The 26,704-nt window shown below is 38.5% G+C and overlaps 1 protein-coding gene across 8 annotated transcripts in view; it reads right to left on the bottom strand.

Moving 5' to 3' along the window:
- The window catches only part of MLLT10 (MLLT10 histone lysine methyltransferase DOT1L cofactor), a 249,253-nt gene that overhangs the window by 15,403 nt on the left and 207,146 nt on the right, over window positions 1–26,704 (bottom strand). For all 8 annotated transcript variants that reach the window (XM_082648933.1, XM_082648929.1, XM_082648927.1 and 5 more), the window contains 2 exons: window positions 13,721–13,899; window positions 1,176–1,293 (listed from right to left, as the gene is read on the bottom strand). In XM_082648933.1, coding sequence (XP_082505059.1) covers window positions 1,176–1,293; window positions 13,721–13,899 — 297 coding nt within the window. The remainder of the gene's footprint in view (window positions 1–1,175; window positions 1,294–13,720; window positions 13,900–26,704) is intronic.

Here is a 26,704-nt window from a genome sequence, read left to right as displayed (position 1 = left end):
GCATGTAAGGCGTTGTCCCTACACGTTTTTTGTGGGTGGAGAAGGCCATGGATTATGTTCGTTCTTTCATTCCTTTCAATTTTACAGCACAGAAGCGTGGTTTCCATTTGCAGTACCCTCCCCTCAGCCACTTTTAATTTCTACGGTTAAAGTAATGAATCACAGCTGTGGACAGCTAATCTGTATGCTTATCACAGCAAATCCTTATGCTTTGTATATTTTAACACTTTGCATTCCAAGACAAGTCATAAAATACATATGTATTACATAGAGCTACACACTAAAAGTGTATCTATTATATGGATCATTTCACATAACACTAAATATCCAAATGGACAATAACAAGTAGGAATACAGAATTCTGTATTTAAAAGGAAAAAGAAATTAATTTCTTCAAAATATTCCTTAGGTAACACCGAATATCTCTGCTTGAAAAATAACTTGTATTTCCCCTACAGTTAGTTCCTTATAAAATCATCCTATCTGGCCTCTTTAAGGTTGTCCTCCCCTTATTCTGAGTCAGGTAACCTCTGACCCTTAAAGTGTAAAGACATGACTGATCCATTCTTGGTGAACTGCTAAACCCATTCCCTTCCCCCAAACAGGCATGACTACTTGGACATGTCAACAAATCCTTAAGGATGGAATGAGACAAAGCAAATCCAGTGGCTCATTAAAACAGTACAAGAGGCAAACGCTACAAAATGTCAACTGGTAAAAATTCACAGGATTACTAAACACTGTAGAAATTCTCTAACAGGATTTTTTTACCAAGTTTGTGTAATGCAATTTCATGAATTATGCAAATAAAGATTGAGGCTATTCACAGAAAAGCCCAGTGTTATGTTACTTTCATTGCACAGAACTGAGCACTGAACACATCAATCACAAAAGTCACAGGAGACACTAGCATTCCTGCCTGCTGATGGCTCTGCTTAAACATTTACATTTCAGACAGTAAAAAAGCACATCACTATTTTGCAGCACAGCATACTATTTACTTCCAACTGTGATTCTTTTGATTTAAAAAGGGAGGGGCACCCCCCACCCACCTTTTAGATTTTACTTATCAACCACACCTTTAGATCTTTCAAATCAAATGACCTGAAGGGGGTAAAAATTACATTGGGGGAAGGGAACAGAATTTTAGAGTTTAAAAATTCTTGAAATCTTACCTGTTTGATTATTTTCAGACTGAGCTATAAGAGCTGCCATTGATGAATTTGGATTTATTCTATTGCCATATATATGAGATGATGCCTGACTAAGAGAAGATCCAGCTAGAGTATTTGCCTAAATGAAAAGAATTACAAAGACAAATGAATTATACTTAAAAATATCTTAATACTCTTCCTCCTAATAGAACTAGTAACAACTACTTTCTCCAACCTAAGAATATAAGAAAAATTTCTGACTTTCTGAAGAGCAAATTTCATTCTTGTTTCACCGTTCCAATATTCCAGTTTCTGGAAAGTTACATAACTCTAAATTTAAAAAAATAAAAAAGTGAGAGAGAGAAAGAAAAAGGATTGGCACAAAGTTAACTATTCATGCTTTAATTTCAAAGTACCTATTTGATACCAAAACCAGTGGCATGGTAACCATGTGAACATATGACTAGTTATTTAATCTTATTAAACCATTTACAAAATAAGGGCAGGGAGACAACAGATGTCTAACAAATGTTTCAATCTCTTACCTCACAGGCTGGCTGAGGAGGTCAAAAGGTCCAACTTCTACCTTTAGTATTTTAACTATACAGAGCCATATTTCTATTGCTTAACTCTGTCATTAGTAAAACCTGCACACTATTTTGTTACTTCCTATTCTGATAGACTTGGAAGCCTGCTGCTTTTTCTGTTTTGTTTTGTTTTATTTTAAAAGAAAGCAAACAGGCATCACAAGTATGTTTTCTATACAATGCAGGGCTCAACGAATCACAGCTTTGCCCTGACCCCATATAAGGCACTGTCTTTTTGGCAGTAAGCCAGCTCTACGAACTGAAGAGCTAGTCCACAGTTTGTGATTCATTCATGTTGCTAACCACAATTCTGAAGGCCTCCACTGGGACTTGTGCCAAACAAGCGAAAATGAACCCTTAAACAGATGAAGCTAAGGAGGCTGGCCAAAGTCTTGCGTAATCCAAAGTAATAAAAATGCCTTCTTTGATGTGAATACTTTCTCCCACTTTCCAAGAATATTATAACCTTAAAAATGTGGCATTTTAGAAGCAAATCTCTTGTACACAAAACACTGTTAACTCACAGAAGGCTATTACTAGCCTGAAATACTTTTCAGACTTAACAGAACCACGAATTTCAAAGTAGATTTCTTTTTCTTTTTCATGAATGAAATCAAACTTAACCTTTCATAAAAACAAAATCATTGTGTAGTTATTGCAAAACAAAATTCTGGAAAACAATTTAAAAGAACTGAGGCATTTTTAATATAAAGCAGCTGAATAACAGCAGAACAAAAGATGTGGGACATTTTGACATGTTTAACTGCACAAAAGAGAACAAGACGACATAATAGTGACAACAAGCAAAATATAAACAAGAGAATAAACTGTGTTTCTGGAAAGACTCAGACCCTGACATTAATATTCGGCCTCTAGCCAACTTCCTAAGCATAAAAGTTGGCCTTTACAATTCATAGTAATAGTTCCCGTGATGTAGAATCCTGTCCTTGCTTTCCATTGTTTCAAAGGGTGTATTTCATAGTTCATACTGTAATGTCTAAGTTCAACTGGTCAATTTCTGGGCTTCATTTTTCCTCTTATTAAAGATACGTATACGAAGTCAGTAGTTTGGATTATATAGTACTGTTTAACAATCAATTAGCCCTTGGCAAAAGCTAAGTCGGCACTTTAACCTAAAGATCACACTAGACACTTACCATGTATAGAATATATAAAATATGAGTCAAAAATGGAAACATAGGAAGACTTTTTTTTTAACCTCTCCAGAATTTAACTACTTGGGAATCTTGGATACTTATAAAATAACTTAGAACAAGAAAAATCCAAAGAGACACGCAGAAAGATCAGATGTTACCAGTAACCCAGTTTAAAATCTTGGGCACCTCACACTTAAAAATGCTCTTTGCAGAGCGAACTTACTTACTCTAGACACAATTCTAAAAAGATCAACTAAGCATATAACAGATTAGAAGTGGAAAATTAATTAGAAAGACGAAGAAAAAGTAATATCTTGAGACATTTTGTTGGCAGCAAGAAGTAACAGCTGACAGCAAGAGAGGAGAGAGAAAAATACCAGCAAGAATGAGTGCATTCCCGACTGCTGGTGGGGCTGTGCTCTGAGTACATGGACAGGAGGGGCCTCTGCACCTGCACCCTATCCTTTGACTCTCGTGTTTGTGCACTCATCCACTGGCTGAATCAAAACTATTATCATACCAGTTGAACTGCTTTTCTAGTTCCAATTATCAGTTTTATGAGCTGCCTTAGTCTCTTGACAAGAATCAAAGATCCTATTCTCTTTCAGGAAGGGTTCCTTCTGTCAAGAGCTTTATATTTATCCTCGTTAGCTTCAAATTTCTTGATGTAGTCTCCAAATCATCTTACTTTCCGAATCACACACTACGCCCACTACACTAACAGATCAAAACGCAAAGCAGCACACCATAACTGATTTCCATAATGACTATCAACAGGAAGAGAATCAATCATCGTTAGCATGATTCCAAAGCAGGAAACATGTATTTTATAAGGATGGCAGGAAAAGGAAAAATTAATAATAAAATAATAAAATAAATTAGAAATACATTCTTCATTATCCTGAATGATAAATTTCCCAAATTTTCTGAATGTTTAAAAATTATCTGGTAGTTTTGTCTTTTAAAAATTATTGTATTTATCTAAACAAGAAATTTCCAAGAGAGACAAAATAAATGACTAATTTTACCATGTAGGATTCTGTGGTATATGAAAACATCTAAAGCACTCCACATTAAAATTCAAGTCATTACCATCATTTTAAGCAGGGAACATGAGCTACCAAAGATTCCACAAATGTCTGACACTGCTTGGCCAACACTTCTGAAATGGTATTTACAACGGTTACTGCTGGAAACTCTTGATAACTCTGTAGGCACCTTAGGACCAAGAAACTCCCAACATTTTAGTAAAAACATTCTTCAACTTAGTAGCAATAAAGAAGGATAAGTGAGTGAGCAGGGAAGAGACACACAACTTATGAGGACAGTACACATACAATGACTGGCATTTTGTAGACTCAAAAAAACCTTCGTTATTAATAAGTGAAAGCATTAAGATTCATGGAAGTCCATGAGAACCTAAAGAAGCTAGTTATGAAGCATAAAGGGCACTGAAAGCTTTTATATAAAAGGAATCTGGAACAAGGAATAAGGGAAACAATATATACACAGTTCTCCAAAGCACACTTTGAACATGGATTTTTAAAGTGCACCGAAAGCAAATTAGTAATGTACCACAGGTCTGCTTCAGAAGACCTGGTATAAAAACTGGCAGTTGTCATTGCTGGAGACAGTGTGGAGATGAAGGAGCCCTCCTACACTGCTGGTGGGAATGTAAATTGATGCAGCCACTATGGAGAACAGTATGGAGGATCATTAAAAAACTAAAAACAGAGCTACCACATGATCCAGCAATCCCACTCCTGGGCATATATCCAGAGAAAACCATAATTCAAAAAGATATATGCACCGCAATGTTCATAGCAGCACTATTTACAACAGCCAAGACATGGAAACAACCTAAATATCCACTGACAGATGAATGGATAAAGGAGATGTGGTACATATATACAATGGACTACTACTCAGCCATAAAAAGAGTGAAATAATGCCATTTGCAGCAACATGGATGCACCTAGAGATTATCATACTAAGTGAAGTAAGCCAGACAAAGACAAATATCATATCATAGAGCTCACATAAGGAATTTAAAAAAAAAAAAAAAAAGAGAGAGAGATACAGATGAACTTATATACAAAACAGAAACATATCCACAGACATGGAAAACAAGCTTATGGTTACCAAAGAGGAAAGGGGAAGGGGCAGAGGGATAACTTAGGAGTTTGGGATTAACATATACACACAACTATATATAAAATAGATAACCAACAAGGACATACTGTATGGCACAGGGAACTATACTCAGTATTTTGTAATAACCTATAAGGGAAAAGAATCTGAAAAAAAAAAAAGAAATATATGTATGTATAACTGAATCACTTTGCTGTACACCTGAAATTAACACAACATTGTAAATCAACTAGACTTCAATGAAAAAAAACCAAAAAACTGGCAATTGTGTCTGGAAGGAAGTACATACCTTATTTCAATTCTATCTTGCCCTGGGAAAGAGAGTGTCTACTGTGGGCAAATATGTTCTCAGGCCTATTGGCACTATAAAGAGTATGAGTTGTTAAACACTGGGGGTGCTGAGTGAAGGTATCCACAAGACACATAAACTCTGTACTGGTTTTGCAACTTTTCTATACACCCCAAAATTATTTCAAAATAAGAAGCTAAAACAAAAAAGAATATGTAAGTGTCCATCGACAGATGAATGGATAAAGAAGATGTGGCACATATATGTAGTGGAACATTACTCAGCCATAAAAAGAAATGAAATTATTTGTAGTGAGGTGGATGGACCTGTCATACAGAGTGAAGTGGATCAGAAGGAGAAAAACAAATACCATATGCTCACACATATATATGGAATCTAAAAAAAAAAAATGGTTCTGATGAACCTAGGGGCAGGACAGGTGTAAAGACACAGACGTAGAGAATGGACTTGAGGACACGGGGAGGGGGAAGGGTAAGCTGGGACGAAGTAAGAGTAGCATTGACATATATACACTACCAAATGTAAAAATAGACAGCTAGTGGGAAGCAGCCGCATAGCACAGGGAGATGAGCTCGGTGCTTTGTGACCACCTAGAGGGGTGGGATAGGGAGGGTGGGAGGGAGACACAAGAGGGAGGGGATATAGGGTATATGTATGCATATAGCTGATTCACTTTGTTATACAGCAGAAACTAACACACCACTGTAAAGCAATTATACTCCAATAAAGATGTTTAAAAAAAAAAAAAGAATATGACCGCCAAAAAACTGGTCACTTGGCTTAATAGTGTCCTGATGAAATGAAGTCATCTACTCAAAATGTAAAAACCGGTTTTAGATCAAGATAAAAATATTTTATGAAATTTTAAGTTCATATTGCCTTAATAAACTTCTGCTTTCACTTCCAAATATATGATACCTTAGACAGGTTCTTTTTTCCCTCCCCAAGACTAATAACTGAAGGAACCACTTCACACAAGATGTTATATCTATTCTAATACCTTAGTAAAAGTCTCACTAAGTGTAACAATTATTTTACAAGATGGACCCAGAGCCAAGTAAAGTAAAAATAAACTGAATAATTACTGAGGTAAATCTAAGTCACGGTGAAGCAAAATATGCTTAGTACCTGAGTCAAAGAATACCCTTAGCAAATTTAGAATAACATACTATGTTAAGCATCTAGAAAGATATGCAAGTCCCTAGACCAAGGCAGTAGTGAAACTCAAAATAAATCATAGAAATTTAGTGCTTCCTAAGTAGACTGACATACCCTATTAAAATATTAACAAGATTAAAATTATATTTCAGCTTGAAGTTCACCTCTTACATTTCAAATGTCCCCTTAGGACCACAGAGAAGTTTTGAAAGAGTTCTAGTTGTAGAGTGAAGTAAGTCTACCAAATTCCTAGGCACTTGGCTCATCCTAAAGGAGTTAGTAGTAGAGAGGGAAAAAATCAGGCTAAATCTACTCAATTATCTGAGTATCAGACTTAAAAGTGGGTATTGTTTTGGTAGATTTTTTTTTCCTCCCTAATGTTGGTAAAGGCAGAAAAATAAAGTATGAAGAAGAAAAATTAGGTTTGAAAGAACAGTACCTATCAAAATTTCACCTTTGTAAAGTATCATAGCAATGCATCATCTAGAGGTGAGTATGAAACTTCATGCTTCAATCATATAGGAAGAGGTCATAGCAAGCATTTTTTAAATGCACAATTAACCTGTCAATAAACATTAAAGTCAAATGATTCAAACAAGCTCTAAAACACAGCAGCTTCTTCTTCAAACTTTCCAACACTGACACATGATTTAAAAATGCGTTCTTCTGAAATACTGTCAGCTCACTAAACAGTATTATTTTTAAAAATTCCTACTTCGTCCATACTCTTACAAGAAAAAACTCTTTGTTATCACTGTATCGGCCATAAGACAAACTATCTCACCTTGGGTGAGGGACTAAAGCTCTCTGTCCTCAATTTCCATCTGTAAAAATGGAGATAGAAATAGTACCTTCATCATAAGAATACTGTGAGACTTGAGTTACTGCACGTAAGGGCTGAGAAGAATGCGTGGCAGATGGCAAGCACTCAAACTTTACCTTGTTATTTAAAACTTCTTTTCATAAACTATTATGGTTTCCATCTTTTCCATTAACTTCATTAGAAAACATAATTTGCCCATTATAGTCTGATATTATATTAACATGGCTATATTTCAGAGTAAAACATTTCCCTAAGAAAAATTAGATAGTACTGTCTCATTATGCAATGATATCTTAATCTATATATTCTATAATAACATAGCAATACAGCAAATATAATGTAAGGATTCAAATATTTTAATGATAATTTATGCACAGTTTGTTTGACTAGAAAAGTTTCCAGGAAAAACTGGAGAACAGTAGAAAGTTTCATATATTCTCCAACTCAATCCTAACTTTGTACTCTAAAATGTATCCTGATAACAGACCCATTTCTGTGTCAGCTACCACCATCGGGCTTTAATACTCAGCATGTGATGAGAGAAGAAACCATGTGTGAACAACTTTCAGGTCCCATGAGCAGGCTGACTGTTAAAGCTGTCAGGTTCAATTGCATCATTCCACTTTATTCAATGCCCCAAACTGCTCCCTAATTGTTAGGAGCTTAACGTATTCAAAACCATTGTTTAGGCTAATGCTGAAATGCCCCACAATTGAGTTTATAAAGTAGTGGGAGGGATTAAATTGTAGTTAAACCATCAATGAACACTGATGATTGAGCAACAGGACTGTGCAGAATAACCACCAATTCTAAGCAGGTTTCTTAATTGGCCAATATCTAATCAATATATCACCTACATTTTGGGGTGGAAATTAAGTCCCTAGGACTAAAGAGGCTATTGAAATAATTTAAGAATGAAAAGACCTTAGTCAACAGCTGTATGTGAAATGACTAAATGGGTGTAATAACCATTAATTCCAAAGTACTTCATGGTCTGCAAAGTACTTATTCTCGCTTGAACTTCAGAATATACCTGTACTGCAGGTAGAACAGGTATTTAAAGTATTCCATTTCACATATGAAAAAAAAATCAACATCCACAAATGTAAAAGACCTACCCACAGACACACTAGTGAGCAGCAACGCTCCAGGAATCTAGGATTTCGGACCCCAGTTTCTGCTATTTTGCATTGTGCCACACAAACAGACACAGTAAAATTCCTAAGAATGTTTTTTCAAAGAGATACCCCTTAACACAGAGGCTCACAATCTATGTCACTTAACCTCTTCATCATCCAAAAGTAAGTAACGTTAGAAAGCACTTATAAAAACTTACTCTGCTCAGAATGTGGACTTCCTTAAAATTACAAGTCATTATGCAATTATTTAAAACAGGGACTTCCCTGGTGATGCAGAGGTTAAGAATCTGTCTGCCAATGCAGAGGACACAGGTTCAAGCCCTGGTCCGGGAAGATCTCACATGCTGCAGAGCAACTAAGCCCTTGTGCCACAACTACTGAGCCTGCGCTCTAGAGCCCGCAAGGCACAACTACTGAGCCCGCGTACCACAACTATTGAAGCCCACGTGCCTAGAGCCCATGCTCCACAACAAGAGAAGCCACCGCAATGAGAAGCCCGCGCACCGCAACGAAGAGTAGCCCCCGCTCGCCGCAACTAGAGAAAGCCTGTGTGCAGCAAGACCCAATGCAACCCCCAAAATAAATAAATAAATTAATTAATTAAAAAGCAGGATACAACAATAAAGTAAAGTAAAATAAAATAAAATAGATGAAACTTTCGTTCTGACCAATCAAGTCAGAGCTCCTCCAAAGATAGATGAATCGGCCTGGGAAACTGAACCATTTTCCCAAACAGAATTAAAGTGCCCTATCAGCCATCATCTGAAAGGAAATCAGGATTATATCTAAGACAGCTCCCCAACACACACACCAAAGTTAAGATACTTGAAGTAAAAGTCTCACAGAAATCTGCAAAACATTAGTCACTAAATTATACCCTTAAAATACTTAAATTTATCTGCATTTAGTAAATATCACATAAATAAACCTTAGAAGTTCCTTCAATTACTTTTAAACCTGTATCATTTTTATAATAGTAACACAGAGTAAACAAGGAACCATGATTATCTACATGAAGACTGTATCCAAAAGCAAAACTCAGAACGCAAGACATATTAGAATACAATTATTTTCATTACATTCTGTCTTAAACTCTATTAAAGCAATCATCCTTCAAACAAAAGCACCAGGATTCTTCCAAAGACAAAACAGAATGAATGCAGAACTAAGAAACAGTGGAATTTGAAAGGCAAAATGAAATATTAATGGCACACCTATAGAAACTAATTTATACCTCTACCCATGATACAAGAGCAGAGCACCCATCATTAAAACATCACAAGGACAGCAGTTCTATCTTCCAATAATGTTAAGGAACTATAATTGTAACTATACTGCTGATATCTGTGAAGGAATAATTATCCTAAAAACAAGTTTATCAAATAAAACAAAAGGATTTGACATCAAACAATATAAAACTAGGTTATCAAACATTTTTAAAGGTTTTTTTCAAATTAGGGCTGCTAAGCATCAGACTTTGTCTCCCCACATTTTTACAAGTGTCTCCTTTTTGCCCCATTAAAGGCACAAATCTAGTTTCAGTTTTTAATTTCTATTAGCTCTTCCTGATCTTACTTCCCTGACCACTTGCCTGGGAACAATCCTTAAGACAGCAAATAAACCAAAGAAGAGGCCTGTCTATCTTACTTAAAACCAAGGCCAGAAAGATCAAGAATGACCTACGGATTTTTATCCTTCTGGCACCAAGCCCATCACTAAAAATTACTGCTTTCATTAAGGTTTTGGGAGGGAAAGGAGGAAAGTCAAAACATCGTTCAAATTTAACACTTCTATTCTCTGATTTATATTTTTTAAAACATTTGCTTGCTGGTGTGATGGTTTTCTCAATAATTGTAACAAGGCTTCTATAATTATATTTTAAACATTGATAGTTTTAATTTACACACTTATAGCACTACTCTCTTCATTTTTAAATCAACTACCTATAAAGAAACTCTAAATAAAAGGCTAGGGTGTGATTATCTAAACACAGTGAATTGCATGATCTGAAAACATACAAGGCCTATACAAAAGTTAAACAGAAATAAACTTCTGTCATTTGGAAAGAAGATTAAATTACCAAGTGCATCACAATTTTAGGAGTTCTATCTAAACATTCGATTTATTCTAAATATTTCTGTATCCTTTCCTTTGCACATTGCCTAGAAAATTCACACTTTGCACATTCAACACCAATACTATTGTCTAAGGCAGCTAAACTGAAGTAGTTCTGCACTCAGTTCAACTCAGAGGTCAACCTGCCTCAGTTGCCTGGAGACTGATGGTTGGTACAGCAGCACCAGATAAGCCAGGCTAAATAAGCTCCGGCTTCAAGGCAGAAAGTGTTTACTGCTGGACAGAAACACAGATGCAGCTGTCTCGGCATGCAGCATGGGAGTCTCACTGGATGATCATATTTATAAGAGACCCACCTTACTGAAACAGGGAGGAGGATAAACAGTGAAGATTTTAATTGGACTGAATCCTGGATTACTTGAAACTATGATTTCTTTGTTCTTCAGCTGAGTCATATGTTAAGTGGAATTTTCCCTCTAGCTATAAATTTCTCTTCACTACCACTTCCCCCACCCACCTCCCTAAAGTCAACCCCCAAAACCACAAACATAATGAATGGGAAGAAATGAGATTTTTGCTTAATTCAGCCTGGAATTAACCAGAGGGTAATTAAAACAGACTTTTAGAAAGAAAGGAAAGGAAAATGCACATTGAAAATGTTCATGTGAGACTCTTTCCAAGGATATAAAGCTATCAACAGCATATGGTTACACTTAATTAAAAGAGATAAAACTATTAATAAGAGCCATTTTCTCATTTATCCTTTCACCCTCTCTAACCCCAAACCCCTATCATTATGCCTATACCTCACCAAGGCTAGTGAAATGAGCTAGAGAAAAACTCTCCTAAACTAGTCAAACTTCCCTTCTTCAGGTTGAGAAGTTCACCAAATTGTTAACTTTCATTTTCAAAGACAATACCACTAACCATGCCATTGTTTTTCTGTGCTGAACTGTTGTTTATTCTAATTCTTGATCTAATTATAATGGTGATCGTTTGCACTGCACCACTACATACTTTAAAAATAACTTAATGCTGTGCTCTGATGTACAACTTACAGAAAATGCTGGAAAAGTGTACATATATTCTAAGGCCCGTACAATAGAAACTATGAACACATACATAAAGCAGAAGTTTACAGCAACTTACAAACAACTAACTACTTAACTAGTTGTTTATAACTAGACATTTGTCTTTGTCATAATTTTCTTAAAACTCTGAGACTATTAGAGGCATTGGGTAAAATGAAAATAATAAAATTATAAAGAATTCCAAATAAAGAAAAAATATATATACTTTAGGAATTTTAAATTATTACCTTTGAGGAAACATGGGGGTTGGGGATGGGGAGTGAGTGTGCGTGCTTGTGTGTGAGTGTGTGTGCGCACGTGTGTGTGTGTGTGTGTGTGTGTGTGTGCACGCACGTGCGCAGCTGTGGCCATTTACTATTCTATTTATATAATTATGATTTCTCTGGTTTGACTCTGGCTCTTAGAGCATTCCTGTAGACTAGGTCACCCATCAAGTTCCAGATCTAAAATGAAGGAAAAGGATAAATAAATGCAAAACCACCAACATAGTCACCATTATTTATAATATTATAAATATCCCTTCTTTCTCACAAGAAAGAACACCCTATAAGTACTTAAAAGAATCATTCACTCTTAATCCTATACTCTCCTTCACTGGTTTTTAAAAATTTACACCACAGATATTCATATATTATTTCTGCGATTTTAAAATTATGAAAGGAATTTTTAAAACCACAGAAGTCCAAAAGTGGTTCATACTTTGTAAGTCCTACTTTTAAAAGAGGGAATAAGAGCTCCCCCCAAATTACTATTTTACATCATTAGGACAAAATCAGGAACTCAGAAATTGAAAAGAATCAGTTGGTGCCAACATATTCTTTTGTGCTCTCCCATGAATATCATGTAAACGTGTGTATCATTTCCACTCGCGTCAATACAGATTGAGATATTTTATAAATTCCTATAGGAAGCCCTATTTCATTTATCTCCCCTATAATCTAACTTACTTTCATTTGCAAATGAAGAAACTGACAAAGGATTAATCTCCAAAATATACAAGCAGCTCATGCAGCTCAATATCAACAAAACAAACTACCCAATCCAAAAATGGGCAGAAGACCTAAATAGACATTTCCCCAAAGAAGACACAGATTGCCAGCAAACACATGAAAGGATGCTCAACATCACTAATCATCAGAGAAATGCAAATCAAAACTACAATGAGGTATCACCTCACACTAGTCAGAATGACCATCATTAAAAAAATCTACAAACAATAAATGCCGGAGAGGGTGTGGAGAAAAGGGAACCCTCTTGCACTGTTGGTGGGAATGTAAATTGATACAGCCACTATGGAGAACAGTATAGAGGTTCCTTAAAAAACTAAAAATAGAACTACCATACGACCCAGCAATCCCACTACTGGGCATATACCCTGAGAAAACCATAATTCAAAAAGAGTCATGTACCACAATGTTCATCACAGCTCTATTTACAATAGCCAGGACATGGAAGCTACCTAAGTGTCCATCAACAGATGAATGGATAAAGAAGATGTGGCACATATATACAATGGAATATTACTCAGCCATAAAAAGAAACGAAACTGAGTTATTTGTAGTGAGGTGGATGGACCTAGATAGAGTCTGTCATACAGAGTGAAGTAAGTCAGAAAGAGAAAAACAAATACCGTATGCTAGCACATATATATGGACTCTAAAAAAAAAAAAAAAGGTTCTGAAGAACCTAGGGGCAGGATGAATAAAGACGCAGACGTAGAGAATGGACTTGAGGACACGGGGAGGGGGAAGGGTAAGCTGGGACAAAGTGAGAGTGGCATGGACATATATACACTACAAAATGTAAACAGATAGCTAGTGGGAAGCAGCCACATAGCACAGGGAGATCAGCTCCGAGCTCTGTGACCACCTAGCGGGGTGGGATAGGGAGGGTGAGAGGGAGACACAAGAGGGAGGAGATACGGGGATACATGAATATGTATAGCTGATTCACTTTGTTATACAGCAGAAACTAACACACCACTGTAAAGCAATTATACTCCAATAAAGATGTTTAGAAAAAAAAAAAAGACAAATGGATGTACATGTTACTTTGTAACACTGTAATAATTTACCTGAGTTGTAGCAACAGCAGAGGGTGCAGACGACCCAGCAGACGGGGAGAGCGCTCCCACTTGCTGTAAATGCCCAGAAGGTTGCTGAGGTAAATGAGAACTGGAGACAGGAGTACTGGATCCTGAGCCAGATGCTACATTTGGAAATGATACTGCTACATCACTGCTGCTATAAATACCTACAAGAAAAAAATCTTATTTAAATATTTTATAATTTAGCAGTCAAATTGGTCACAGACACCAACATTAATCGATGTTAGAATACCCACATTTCCTCCTGATCCCTCCCACAATGATAAATTTTATTGATGTCAAAAAAAAAAAAACACGGTCCGGGAAGATCCCACATGCCGCGGAGCGGCTGGGCCCGTGAGCCATGGCAGCTGAGCCTGCCTGCGCGTCCCGAGCCTGTGCTCCGCGACGGGAGAGGCTACAACGGTGAGAGGCCCGCGTACCGCAAAACAAAAAACAAAAAAAACCCAGTAACTAAATGTATAAATACTAACTTTTCATAAAGTACTTGTCTTAAAGAAACTAAGACTTTTTTTATACGTCAAAGATGATTTGTTAAGAGACAGAGATCACATCAGGAAGTGCTTTGTAAGAATAATAATAAGGGTTTTAGGAATTCCTAAGAGCAGTGACATGTTTCTGAAATAGGAGAATGAAGAAATTAGAGTTGTATAAAAATCACTTGGTAAGCCTTTCAAAAATGCAGATACTAGAGCCCCAGCACTCATGATTGAGAAGGTATGAAATGGGAAGAGACTCTGTTTTTGAAAGGTCATCCACATTACAGAGCAGAAAAGAAAATGGAACAGGACTAGACTTGATATTCCGAGAACAACAAAGAGCCTGATGCCACTGGTGGGACACAGCAGTGAGAATAAAGAATACAGGTGGATTCTATAGATATTCAGGAGGTAGAATAAACAGGACTTTATGACTGACCGAATGAGGTATCTAAAGTAGCAGTCGGGGTGGCCAGGGAACAGAGCATTAAGAGATGATGGTGACGTGGAAAGCTAGGTGGTGGTAGCTTTCACTTCAGAGAACACAGGAAAAGAGGAAAGAGATTTGAAAGTATTTTCAGTAGCACCACAGGGTTAAAAAGCCAGAAAGAAAGAGTAGAAGCAATTCACTCTAGAAAAGTGGATGGACAGAGGACAGAAAGAGAAAATGAGCAAAAGTTAAGAAGAAACTAGGAGTTACTTTAAAAAGTGTTTTGTGGGTTTTTTTGGGGTTTTTTTTCCCCAAAAGAGCATGGGTGATCATGCTCTTATGCTGATAACAAAAAGTCCACAGAGAAGGAAAGGCTCCTTGAGGATAAAGGTTAAGAGACAGGAATCTCTATAAACCAGTGGGGTTCTGAACCAGGGGTGATTCTGCTTCACAGGAGACATATGACAATGTCTGGACACATTTTTGGTTGTCAAAACTAGGAGGTACTACTGGCATCTAGTAGGTAATGGCCAGGGATGCTGCTAAACATTGTACAATGCACAAGCCAGCTCCTCACAACTAAGAATTATCTGGCCCATAGAGTTAATAGCAATGGAGGCTGAGAAATCTTATAATAAACCAGGGCTCTTGGGAGGGTGGGAGGGAATAAGACCTCAAGAACTTGACACTATAAACAAGAGGAAAGCAGAAAAAAAGAACCTAAGTATGCCATAGTCAAAAAAATTTTTTTGAGAAAACACAGTGGTTATATCAACAGTAAAATTTACTTTGTTCTAAAGAATATAAATATTATTGATTCATAATAAATAGAAGTACCTATAATCTTCAAACAAGGGGAATACAAAAATTGGGACATTTTTAAAGGCCTTACAACTATAATTGAGGCTCCTAAGATCCTTTTTATATCTACAATTTCTCCAGAATAATGATAATTTGTCCACTTAACAAATACATTCATTCCACAAACATCTGAGAGCTCACTGTTTGCCAGACATTATTCTAAGCCCTAGAGATACAAAGCCATTCGAGATATGTGGTCTCCGCCTTCAAGAAGCTTAGTGGAAAAAAGAGACAATTACAAAAGACCGTGAAGAGTATTATGATAGAGATATCCTCAGGAGGCTGTGAGTGCATAAAGAGGGTTATCTAACCCAGACCTGGAGTGAGAAAGGATGAGGTCAAAAAGCGAACTGGAAGAGATGGGTGCCTTTAAAGCTAATTTCTAAAGGAGCTGGAGGACAGAGGTGAAGGGCATTCTGAGGAAGAAACATGCGCCACAGAGCCAGGTAGATTCTAAGAACTTATAAGTGCCATCCGTGTAGCTTAAGCAAGAAATGAGGCTAAAAAATAAGCAGGAACCAAATCAAGAAGAACATTAAAAGTTAAAATGTTAGGGCTTCCCTGGTGGCGCAGTGGTTGACAGTCCACCTGCCGATGCAGGGGACACAGGTTCGTGCCCCGGTCTGGGAAGATCCCACATGCCGTGGAGCAGCTGGGCCCGTGAGCCATGGCCGCTGAGCCTGCGCGTCCGGAACCTGTGCTCACAACGGGAGAGGCCACAACAGTGAGAGGCCCGCATACCGCAAAAAAAAAAAAAAAAGAAAGAAAGATGGACCACAAAGAACAAAATAAGGAAACAGAGAGAATCTTAGAAACCACCTAAGAGAATTTCAAAGGAAAAGGTCAAATGATTCTATTGATCATTTAAGGTAAGGCCAGAAAAAGAAGTCATGAAAAGTAACAAGAAATTTTGGCAAGATAACTCTTTTAAGAAGTTTGGCTGTGGAGGACAGAAAAGAGCACATAAATGCAGTGAATATTTATAAACCTACATTCCAAAGGACAGGCCCGTGGGTGAAGAAAAAAAATTGTTTTAAGTTGTTTACCCCATAGTTCTTTCAACAAATACTTATTGAAGTTCTAATAATAATTTTTAAAAAGGCAATGAAGATGGCAAAGAACAGAAAGGAATTCATCCTTCAAAGAACTTATAGTCTCACAGCACAGCTAATAAGTACTCCCAAGCTACTATGATACAGGAGGGAAATGCTAAATACCGTAAGGACATATGATACAAAAAACGACTTAAGTTCAGAGGAAGAGACTGGGGTGGAAGAGTTCCAGAGAGAAGTACTTGAACTCAGCTTTTTCAAAGTACCTTAAAAGGTAGAGTGCTGATTTTTTTTTAATGTCGAAAAGCATACTATACGTGGAATCTCCAATTCCCAAAACCAAAAGACAAAAGCGAGCTGGAGGCAGTAGGCTGAAATCACAACAGGACAAGTTTTTGACTGAGACAAACGTCCTGGCTCTCCCAACCTTGTGATCTTAAACTTTGTGAGCCTCCATACTGTTCTTTTCTAAGAACCAAGATAATAGCTACCTTAAAGGTTTTTGGGAATACTCACGTAAAGGCTCTAACAGTGCCTAATACACAGTAAGTTGCCATAAATGGTAGCTATAGCTATTTTAGAGTTAGCGCTCTAGTTAAAAATTTATCTTTAAGTCAGGGAAGTATAGTATTTTAATTGTCAGGTCCTCTACTGTCCGTACTACACTTTGAAAACTGCAAATACCATTACCACATGCAATAATATATCATGAAAGTATAATACTGAGAAGCAAAACTGTGGTGTGTTTGAGGATCTTCAATCTCTAAACTTAAGTCTGTTTTCTAACTGCATTAGCTTGATCTTAAATGGGAAACTGCACAGCTAAAAACGCAGCAATCACACTTTGAAACTGGTACTCAGGTTACTGTAATAAAATAGAACAAATCAAAATTTTCCTTTCCTATCAAGTCAGGAAAGCATGGAATTCTAAATCTTTTTCTGAAAATGCGGATCACTGGCTCACCTCAACTCCCTCATACCCCGGGTACGATGGTACAGCATTAACCGTTCACTAAGACCTCTAGATCCTTTTTCACAAGGCAAATAATCCTCCTTAGATTGTTCTGGACCTGCTTTCTATTTAACTTCACTCTATTTTCATCTTTTACAAGTTATATGCTATTTTAATCTAAATCAAGGTGACATTCATCTAATTAAATAGAACTGAATCCTGCAGTGCACAAGCTCAAGGAAAATACCCTCAAATTCACCTGTTCAGGATACAATACTGTGCACCTGCCGTTCAGGGCAGTTGTACCGGTTTACACTTTCCACCAACAGAGACCAAGTGCCTCTTTTCCACCTCACACTCAATTTTATCTAGTCCTTAGATCTTTGTTAATCCAATGGGCAAACAAAGGTGCACTACCACACTTTTACCTGTGTGTAACCAGGCGTGGGAGGACGTGTGCAATGAGCACTGTCAGGAGGAGCGCTCCTCGTGTGGAATGAATTTTGGCGAATGGAACTGGAGAGAGAGGAGGCCCGGACTTAGGACCAGCCCGGGTCAGCCGTCGCATGTGACAGTGGCGGTGAGGACGGAGACCTGCTCACCCACCCATGGGCGCCCGAGGGAGAGAAGCAGCGCAGGTATAACGTGCAGCTGTCCCAAAAAAGGCTCCCCTCTGAGGTTCTTAGGGTCAGCGCGTGCCAGACAGACCGTGCTTGCGTCTCCTCCTCTGTCCGAAGTTTCCTTGGGTTCCTCACAGATGTCTTTGCACCCTTCAGGTCTCAGCTCAAATGGCACCTTCTCAGAGAGGACTTCCTTGACCACCCTATTGAATACTGCAACCCCCTCACTGCCTCCATCTACTCCCCTGCTTTATTTTTCTCCATACTCATTATCACATTTATCATTCTGCATGTTTTCCTTATTCCTTTTGTTCACTGTCTTTCCCATGTCCCTCTGGAATGTACTCTCCATGAGGATGGGAGTCTGCTTTGTTCACTGCCTTATTCCCAGTATTGTACTTAGAGCAGTGTCAGGCATACTAGATTTGCAATACATGTTTATCATTATCATTCAGTACTGAATGAGTAAATTCTATTTGGCAAGGCAGTATAGCTTAGTAATTAAACTTGCAGGATGGGGCTCATTTGGACCTCAGATCAGCTGCGTGACTTTGGACAAGCAACTTAACTTCCCTAAGCTTCTTTCCTTAAAGGTGAAGTGGGGGGCTTCCCTGGTGGCACAGTGGTTAAGAATCTGCCTGCCAATGCAGGGGACACAGATTCGAGCCCTGGTCTGGGAGGATCCCACATGCCAGGGAGCAACTAGGTCCGTATGTCACAACTACTGAGCCTGCACTCTAGAGTCCGCAAGCCACAATTACTGAAGCCTGCGTGCCACAACTATTTAAGCCTGCATGCCACAACTACTGAAGCCCGCATGCCTAGAGCCCGTGATCCGCAACAAGAGGAGCCACAGCAATGAGAGACCCACGCAGCACAGCGAAGAGTAGCCCCTGCTTGCTGCCGGTAGAGAAAGCCCACATGCAGCAGCGAAGACCCAATGCAGCCATACATACATAAATCTATTTTAAAAAACAAAAGAACGAGGTGAAGTGAGGTTCGTAAGAACACCTTGTCCTTTATTGGGTTGTAAGGATTAAATGCCTGGCACACACTAGACACTTAGAGGCTACTGTTATGTTTCATAAGCTGTGTAGACTAGGAGTCTTGATTTATCTTTTCTGTTTCTAGGCTGCTCATTTGAGGCAAGTGTGCATGTGTGTGCAAATGTGTGTGTGTGCACACATACGATCTAGCAAATTTATCATGCTGTGAACAAACTAGGCCACCTTCACAGGTACTTTTAAGAACTGGAGTTATCAGCACAAACAGTCCCCATTTTTTACTCATGACAATGGGATGTTTTATAATAAAGACACTGTAAATCAACTATATTTCAACAAAAAAAAATTTTTAAAGGATGAAATGAAAAACGAACAAAAAAGAAACAAAGATGCAGAATGATACAGAGAGTGGCAGTAACATACTGATTCATTTATCCATCCACCCAAGAAATATTTACTTCATATGTACTAAAAGACAGGCACTGTGCTAAGAGCAGAGAATAAAGTAGGGAACAAGACAGAAAAGATCTCTGTTCTCCAGGAATATACAATTAGGGAGGCAAACATCAAAACAAACACATGGGACTTCCCTGGTCAAGACTCCATGCTCCCAATGCAGGGGGCCCGGGTTTGATCCCTGGTCGGGAACTAGATCCCACATGCATGCTGCAACTAAGAGTTCGCATGCCACAACTAAGGAGCCCGTGAGCTGCAACTAAGGAGCCTGCTGGCAGCAGCTAAGACCCAGAGTAACCAAATAAATAAGTAAAAAAATAAAATATTAAAAAAAACAAACACGACTATAAATTGTTGCAAACACTATATGATGGAAGAGAAAGGGTATAATGAGGGTGAAAAATTAAGAAGCAGAAAAGATCTGTCTGAAGAAATGATATAATAAGACCTAAAGGTAAGGTATGTAGTTGTTAACTGAACAAAGAATGAAGCAGAAAAGCTCGTTCAAAAAACAAGTTAAGGGCTTCCCTGGTGGCGCAGTGGTTGAGAGTCCGCCTGCCGATGCAGGGGACGCAGGTTCGTGCCCCAGTCCGGAAAGATCCCACATGCTGCAGAGTGGCTGGGCCCGTGAGCCATGGCCGCTAGGCCTGCGCGACCAGAGCCTGTGCTCCGCAGCGGGAGAGGCCGCAACAGTGAGAGGCCCACATACCGCAAAAAAAAAAAAAAAAAGACAAGTTAAAAAAAAAGGTAATATGGCTAAAGTATAGTGGAGAGAGTGGTAGAAGACAAGGTTAGAGAGGGGAAGTAGATCTCACAGGACCTTGTAAGCCATGTAGAGGTGTTTAGAATTTAAGATCAATACGAAGGGGACTTCTCTGGTGGCACAGTGGTTAAGAATCCACCTGCCAATGCAGGGGACACGGGTTCAAGCCCTGGTCCAGGAAGATCCCACATGCTGCAGAGCAACTAAGCCTGTGTGCCACAACTACTGAGCCTGCACTCTAGAGCCACAAGCCACAACTACTGAAGCCTGCGTGCCTACAGCCCATGCTCCGCAACAGGAGAAACCACCACAATGAGAAGCCCACACACCACAACGAAGAGTAGTCCCCGCTCTCTGCAACTACAGAAAAGCCTGTGCGCAGCAACAAAGACCCAATGCAGCCAAAAATAAATAAATAAATATTTTTTAAAAAGATCAATGGGAAGACAATAAAGACGAATAGTGAGAACTGGATTTTTAAAATATCATCCCTCTAACTGCTGTGTAGCAAATGAATAGAAAGGAGGAAGAGTGGAAACAGAAAGATCATTTAAGAGGCTATTACATAAACTAGATGAAAGATTATGATCCTCTAAAAATGGTAGTGGAACTGACCATGGAGAAAGATGTGTCTGAAGTGCATCTACAAGTTAAAATCACCTAAACTTGATAAGCTATACTTGGTAGACAGTGTAAAGTATTTTGCATCAATCCCAATTTCGTTCATTATGTGTTGTTTCTTTTGAATTTACCCATAAAGACAACACATACTCATTATTAAAATTTTTAAGTAGATGGGAAAGTAGGAAAAAAAAATCAACCACAAAGACTGTTAATATTTTTATATATTTTCAAACTTTTTGGTGCAGAGTTTACGGTTTTGCTCTATATAGTTGCCTATATACTGGACATAGAATTTTTAATCCTCTTACACTTACCATACATATTTTCTGATTTCATTTTAAAATATTTTTAAATGTTTTGAATATCATTTTGATATCAATTGAATACTGCAGAGTTGACCTGATTGTACAATATTCTACAAATATTTATGCACCTAATATGCCCAGATAAAATACTTCCTGCTAAAGATGCTACAAAGAAGAAAACAGATACCATCCTTGCACTCGTGGAGCTTAAAGTAAAGGAGTCACACGTTAAATAATCACACAAATATTAGTGCTATGATGAAAAAGTAGAATGTGCTATGACAGAATACGAGGGGTAACTTAAGATTAGCAGTACCAAAAACAAAAAAAGAAAAGAAAAATTCGCAGTAAAGGGTAGGCCTTTGTAAAGTGACACATAAACTAAAAGGAAGTCCTTAGGGGAAGTTCTAATTTTACTTGCCTAGACCTCTTTCCCATTTCTTTTCCAAATAGCACCCTATTTTCTATTAGGGAAGTACCCGTCCTCCACTTCATGCACTCCTGGCCCAGGGATGAACATGTAATCCAATCTGAGGCGAACCGTCTCTGCTGGGAACTTACACCTTGAATGTATGCTCATAAGGGCAGAGAATGATCAGACCTAAGTTAGTCTAATGGTAATAATATTAGGAGTCTATTAGTTCTTGTTCACCTTGCCCTTTAAACTACCCTTATTTCTCTCCTCCAAAAGTTTTAGAGTAAGGTCTTTCTACTAATTCTCTAAAATAACTGTATATATCCAATAAATTACTTTTTGCTTACATTCGACAGAACCTACTTCTGTGGCTTACATACAATGGACCCTAACAGACACAGCCACTGTGGTATAATAAACAAAGAAACAAGATACTCAAAATGAAGCTAGGGACTTCCCCCAGTGGTCCAGTGGTTAGGACCGCTGAAGGGGGATTAGGACCCATTCCAAGCTTCCAGTGCAGGAGGTGTAGGTTTGATCCCTGCTTGGAGAACTAAAAAAACAAAAGAAGCTAGAATCCAGCCCAGGAGTCAGCTCAGGTAAAACCTTGCAGGCCATAAAGGACTTCCCAATTTTGTAGTAATGGAAAGCCATTAAAGCGTCTTAACCAAGAGTGACATGATCATAATAGTATTTTTAAGAGATCACTTTGAATACAAAGTGAACAATGCCTTAAAAGAAAACAGAAGAGTAGAATCAGGGAGATAAATTAGGTCGTTACTGCAATACTTTACACAAAAGATTTTTTTTTTAAGTTTCATTTATTTATTTATTTATTTTTGGCTGTGTTGGGTTTTCGTTGCTGCACACAGGCTTTCTCTAGTTGCAGCGAGTGGGGGCTACTCTTCATTGCAGTGCGTGGGCTTCTCATTGCAGTGGCTTCTCTCATTGTGGAGCACGGGCTCTAGGCACGTGGGCTTCAGTAGCTGTGGCACATGGGCTCAGTAGCTGTGGCTCACGGGCTCTAGAGCACAGGCTCAGTACTTGTGGCACATGAGCTTAGTTGCTCCACGGCATGTGGGATCTTCCCAGGCCAGGGATCGAACCCGTGTCCCCTGCATTGGTAGGCAGATTCTCAACCACTGCACCACCGGGGAAGCCCTACACAAAAGATTTTAAGTAACTTAAATTTGGTGAGAATTATGGAGTGACCAAAGCAGAGGCTCAGGAGTGAGTCCCAAGGAATTTCAACACCAAATCAGGATAAAGGAGAAGTCACAAAAAACTAAAAAGAAATGGTCAAAACAGTAGGACAACCAAGTTAGGGAAAGTGGAAAAAGAAGAGAAGGGGAAGTGATGTAAGATGATCATGTAAGAAGAAAACTGAAAAATACTCACTTGGACTTGACAGTGTGAAAGCTATTCCTGACCCGAGTGGAGTAGTAGTTGCAGAAGCCAATATGAAGTGGTTTTAAAAAATCAGTCAATCAATCAATGGGGGAATTTCTGTTTCTGGCAACAAGGCAGACTCGACAACCTAAAAACCTTCCTAATTAAAAGTACCTAAATGTGAATAGTTAAACCCACAAAAAAAAAAATTAAGGGGTCCAAATAAAAAGGAAAGGCTTTAACAGCTGCCCTAAAGCAGCCAGCCTATGTCAGGAGCCTAGGACCTTTGGCTTTAATGCCCACCACAAGGAAAAGAGATAAAACCTTGGGTCTCCGATGGAGGGAAAGCTGAAATTGATGAGACCCTGATTATATAGTTTAGACTTTCCCATGGCTACAGTTTCAGGGGAAAACTAACCCATCCCTTCTCCACTCCACACCCAAAGACCCCCACAAAACACAAAACCCCCAAATCACGGCATACACAGGGAGAAAAATAAAATAAGGAAGTTTGTCCAATTTGATCTGAGCTTTGGATAGAGGACAGAAGATCTGCCTTGAGAATTTACAGCCACAGCCTTGTCTTCAAATAGGTTTTGGGTCTGAACTTACACCATCTGCCTGGTCTGGTAAATCCCAAATGCTGAATCAATATAAGGGGTCAGGCAGTACCGTCACTTGAATATATTAGCAGAAGCAAACGCAAAACCTCTCTGAAGGGATATATCCTCAACCCAGGCTAGAAAATGAGTTTGCAATCCAAAATTAGAAAACATGGAAAGAACAATCCCCTTGATCACAAGTTAGCGGACATTAAGATTTGACTATCTTCTAAAAACCTTAGAAAACAGAAAACAGCAAATAAAGATTATGAGATAAAGATTTTAAATGATTAAGAACCTAAGAGAAGAAATCAAAAATATGAGAAAGGAACAACATTCTATATAAAAAAGAAGAACCTGGGATATCCTTCTGTGGTAAGCAGAATTCCCCAAGTTTCCCATCTCCTGGTTATTCAATCAAACACTAATCTAGGTACTGCTCTGAAGGCACTTGGCAGATTGAATTAAGGTACTCATCAGCTGACCTTAAAATAGGTGGATTATTCTGAATATGAGGGTGGGCCCAGTGTAATTGAATGAGCCCTTAAAAACCAAAGAAGGGCAGAAGAGTCAGTGGGAGATGCAGCAGAGAAAAGCAAGGGAAATGTGGCAGAAGGGGATGTCAAGAGAGACTCTAGGTGTGAAAAGGATTCAAATCATCACCTTTTCTGGCTCTAAGATATAGAGACACATGTGCAAGGCTGGGAGAGAAGGCTCTAAGAGCTAAGGGAGGCCCTTAACTGACCGGAAATGGTGACCTTGGTTCTACCACTCCAAGGAAAGAACTAGATTCCACCAACAACCTGAATGAGCTTGGAAGTGGGTTGTTCCCAGAGCCTCCTGACAGTAAGAGCTGGCCAACACTGTGACATCAGCCTTGTGAGAATCTAAGCAGAGAAACCAACTTACCCAACCCAGACTTCTGACTGTGCACTAAGAAATTTGTCTGGTTTTAAGCTGCTAATATTTGTGGTAATTTGGTAGAGCAGCAAGAGAAAACTAATATACTTGCAGTGTCAGAAAGTAAAGAAGCATTAAAAGAATAGAGGGGACATATCAAAAGGACATGGAGTCAGCTTACAGGGCTCCCAATGCCTAATTGTGAACAATCTAAGCATCACAACAAATGGATTATAACCCATACAAATCCGTAAGTCCATACTGAAATAAACTGAAAGTTTGATGAGGAATGGAATATTTACATAGTCTCACAGTTTATTCCACAAAATACTAATTATAAGGGGGAAAGAAAACCTTTTCATTGGAAAAGTCTCATTATATGCCATGTGACAAAATGCAATGGAAAGATCACTTCTAAAATATATAACCCTGGGACTTCCCTGGCGGTCCAGTGGTTAAGAATCCACACTTCCACCACAGGGGGCACGGGTTGGATCCCTGGTCGGGAACTAAGATCCCTGCGTGCCACGTGGTGCGGCCAACAAAAAAAATAAATAAGATAAAACAAATAGCCTGAACCTAGTAACTTAAAAAAAATCCAAAACAACTGGCCTATAATCCTCAAAAATTTAGGCAGCTGTCAAAACTCAGATGGTGTCTAAAGACTAGATGCTACTAATATGGCGATATTAATTTCCTGTTCTTGATAGCTGTACCATGATTTTGGAGGAGAATATCCTTGTTTGTAAGAAATACTTAGGTATTAAGGGCTGATGGGGCACTATGAGTGTAACTTACTCTCAAATGGTTGAGGAAAATAAAGTTCTCTATATTTGCAATTTTTCTATAAGTTTGACACTGTTTCAAAATAAAAATATTTTTAGATGTGAGGAAAGAGCTAAACACTCTTAAAAAACAAGAAAGAAAAACAAAACCAGACCAGGTCCATTAAAAAAAACAACAACAAAGAATTCCTAAAATTTAAAAACACATTCACTAAATAGAAACAATTAATTAATAGAGCTAAAGAAATGATGAGTGAACAAAAAAGAGTTAAAGAAATTACACAGATACAGCACAGAGAGATTAAGAAGTGGAAATTATAAACGAGAGGGTAAGGGACATGAAAGACAGATGAAAATCTAAAAAAAATTGCTCAAGAATAGAAAGAATAAGAACAGTAATAATTTAAGATATAATGGCTACAACTGTGTTCAGAATTGATAACAGACATGAATTCCCTCAATGAGGAAGTACAAGAAGATCTTAAACAAGGGAGTGTGGGGAAAACAATGTGAGGTTTAGGCACACAAATAGGAATGTGGGATTAAAGACAGTTTGGGGGCTTCCCTGGTGGCGCAGTGGTTGGGAGTCTGCCTGCTGATGCAGGGGACGCGGGTTTGTGCCCTGATCCAGGAGGATCCCACGTGTCACGGAGCGGCTGGGCCCGTAAGCCATGGCCGCTGGGCCTGCGCATCTGGAGCCTGTGCTCCGCAACGGGAGAGGCCACAGTAGTGAGAGGCCCGCGTACCGCAAAAAAAAAAGAAAAAAGACAGTTTGGGTTTTTTGGTGTTTTTTCCAAGAGGAAAAGACTAGAGCATGTTTAGATGTAGATGGGCAAAGGTAAGTGATAGTGAAAGAGACAGTAAGAAAACTAAAATGGCAAGGTCTCTGAGAGGGCAAAAAAGGATGGATGAGATCCAGACCATAAGTAATGATTAGCCTTTGAGTGTAGGCAGGACTAGAGAGAAGGAAAAGAAGATGGACACAAATCAAGTAGGTTGCAGAACTGAGTTATGAGAAGATCAAGGTTTTTCTGGGAGTAAGAGGCAAAGACATCTAATACACTGGGGATGGGGAAAGGGGAGGAAAAGTTTTAAAAAAAAAGAACAATCAGGGGCTTCCGGGAAGATTGCAGAAGAGTAAGACGCGGAGATCACCTTCGTCCCCACAGATACACCAGAAATACATCTACACGTGGAAAAACTCCTACAGAACACCTACTGAACAATGGCAGAAGACCTCAGACCTCCCAAAAGGCAAGAAACCCCCCACGTACCTGGGTAGGGCAAAAGAAAAAAGAATAAACAGACACAAAA

This window comes from Grampus griseus, assembly GCF_964374135.1.
Source record: "Grampus griseus genome assembly, chromosome: 2".
NCBI classification, from domain to species: Eukaryota; Metazoa; Chordata; class Mammalia; order Artiodactyla; family Delphinidae; genus Grampus; species Grampus griseus.
The sequence above is the reverse complement of the archived record's forward strand: the minus strand, read 5'-3'. Positions and strand labels throughout refer to the sequence as shown.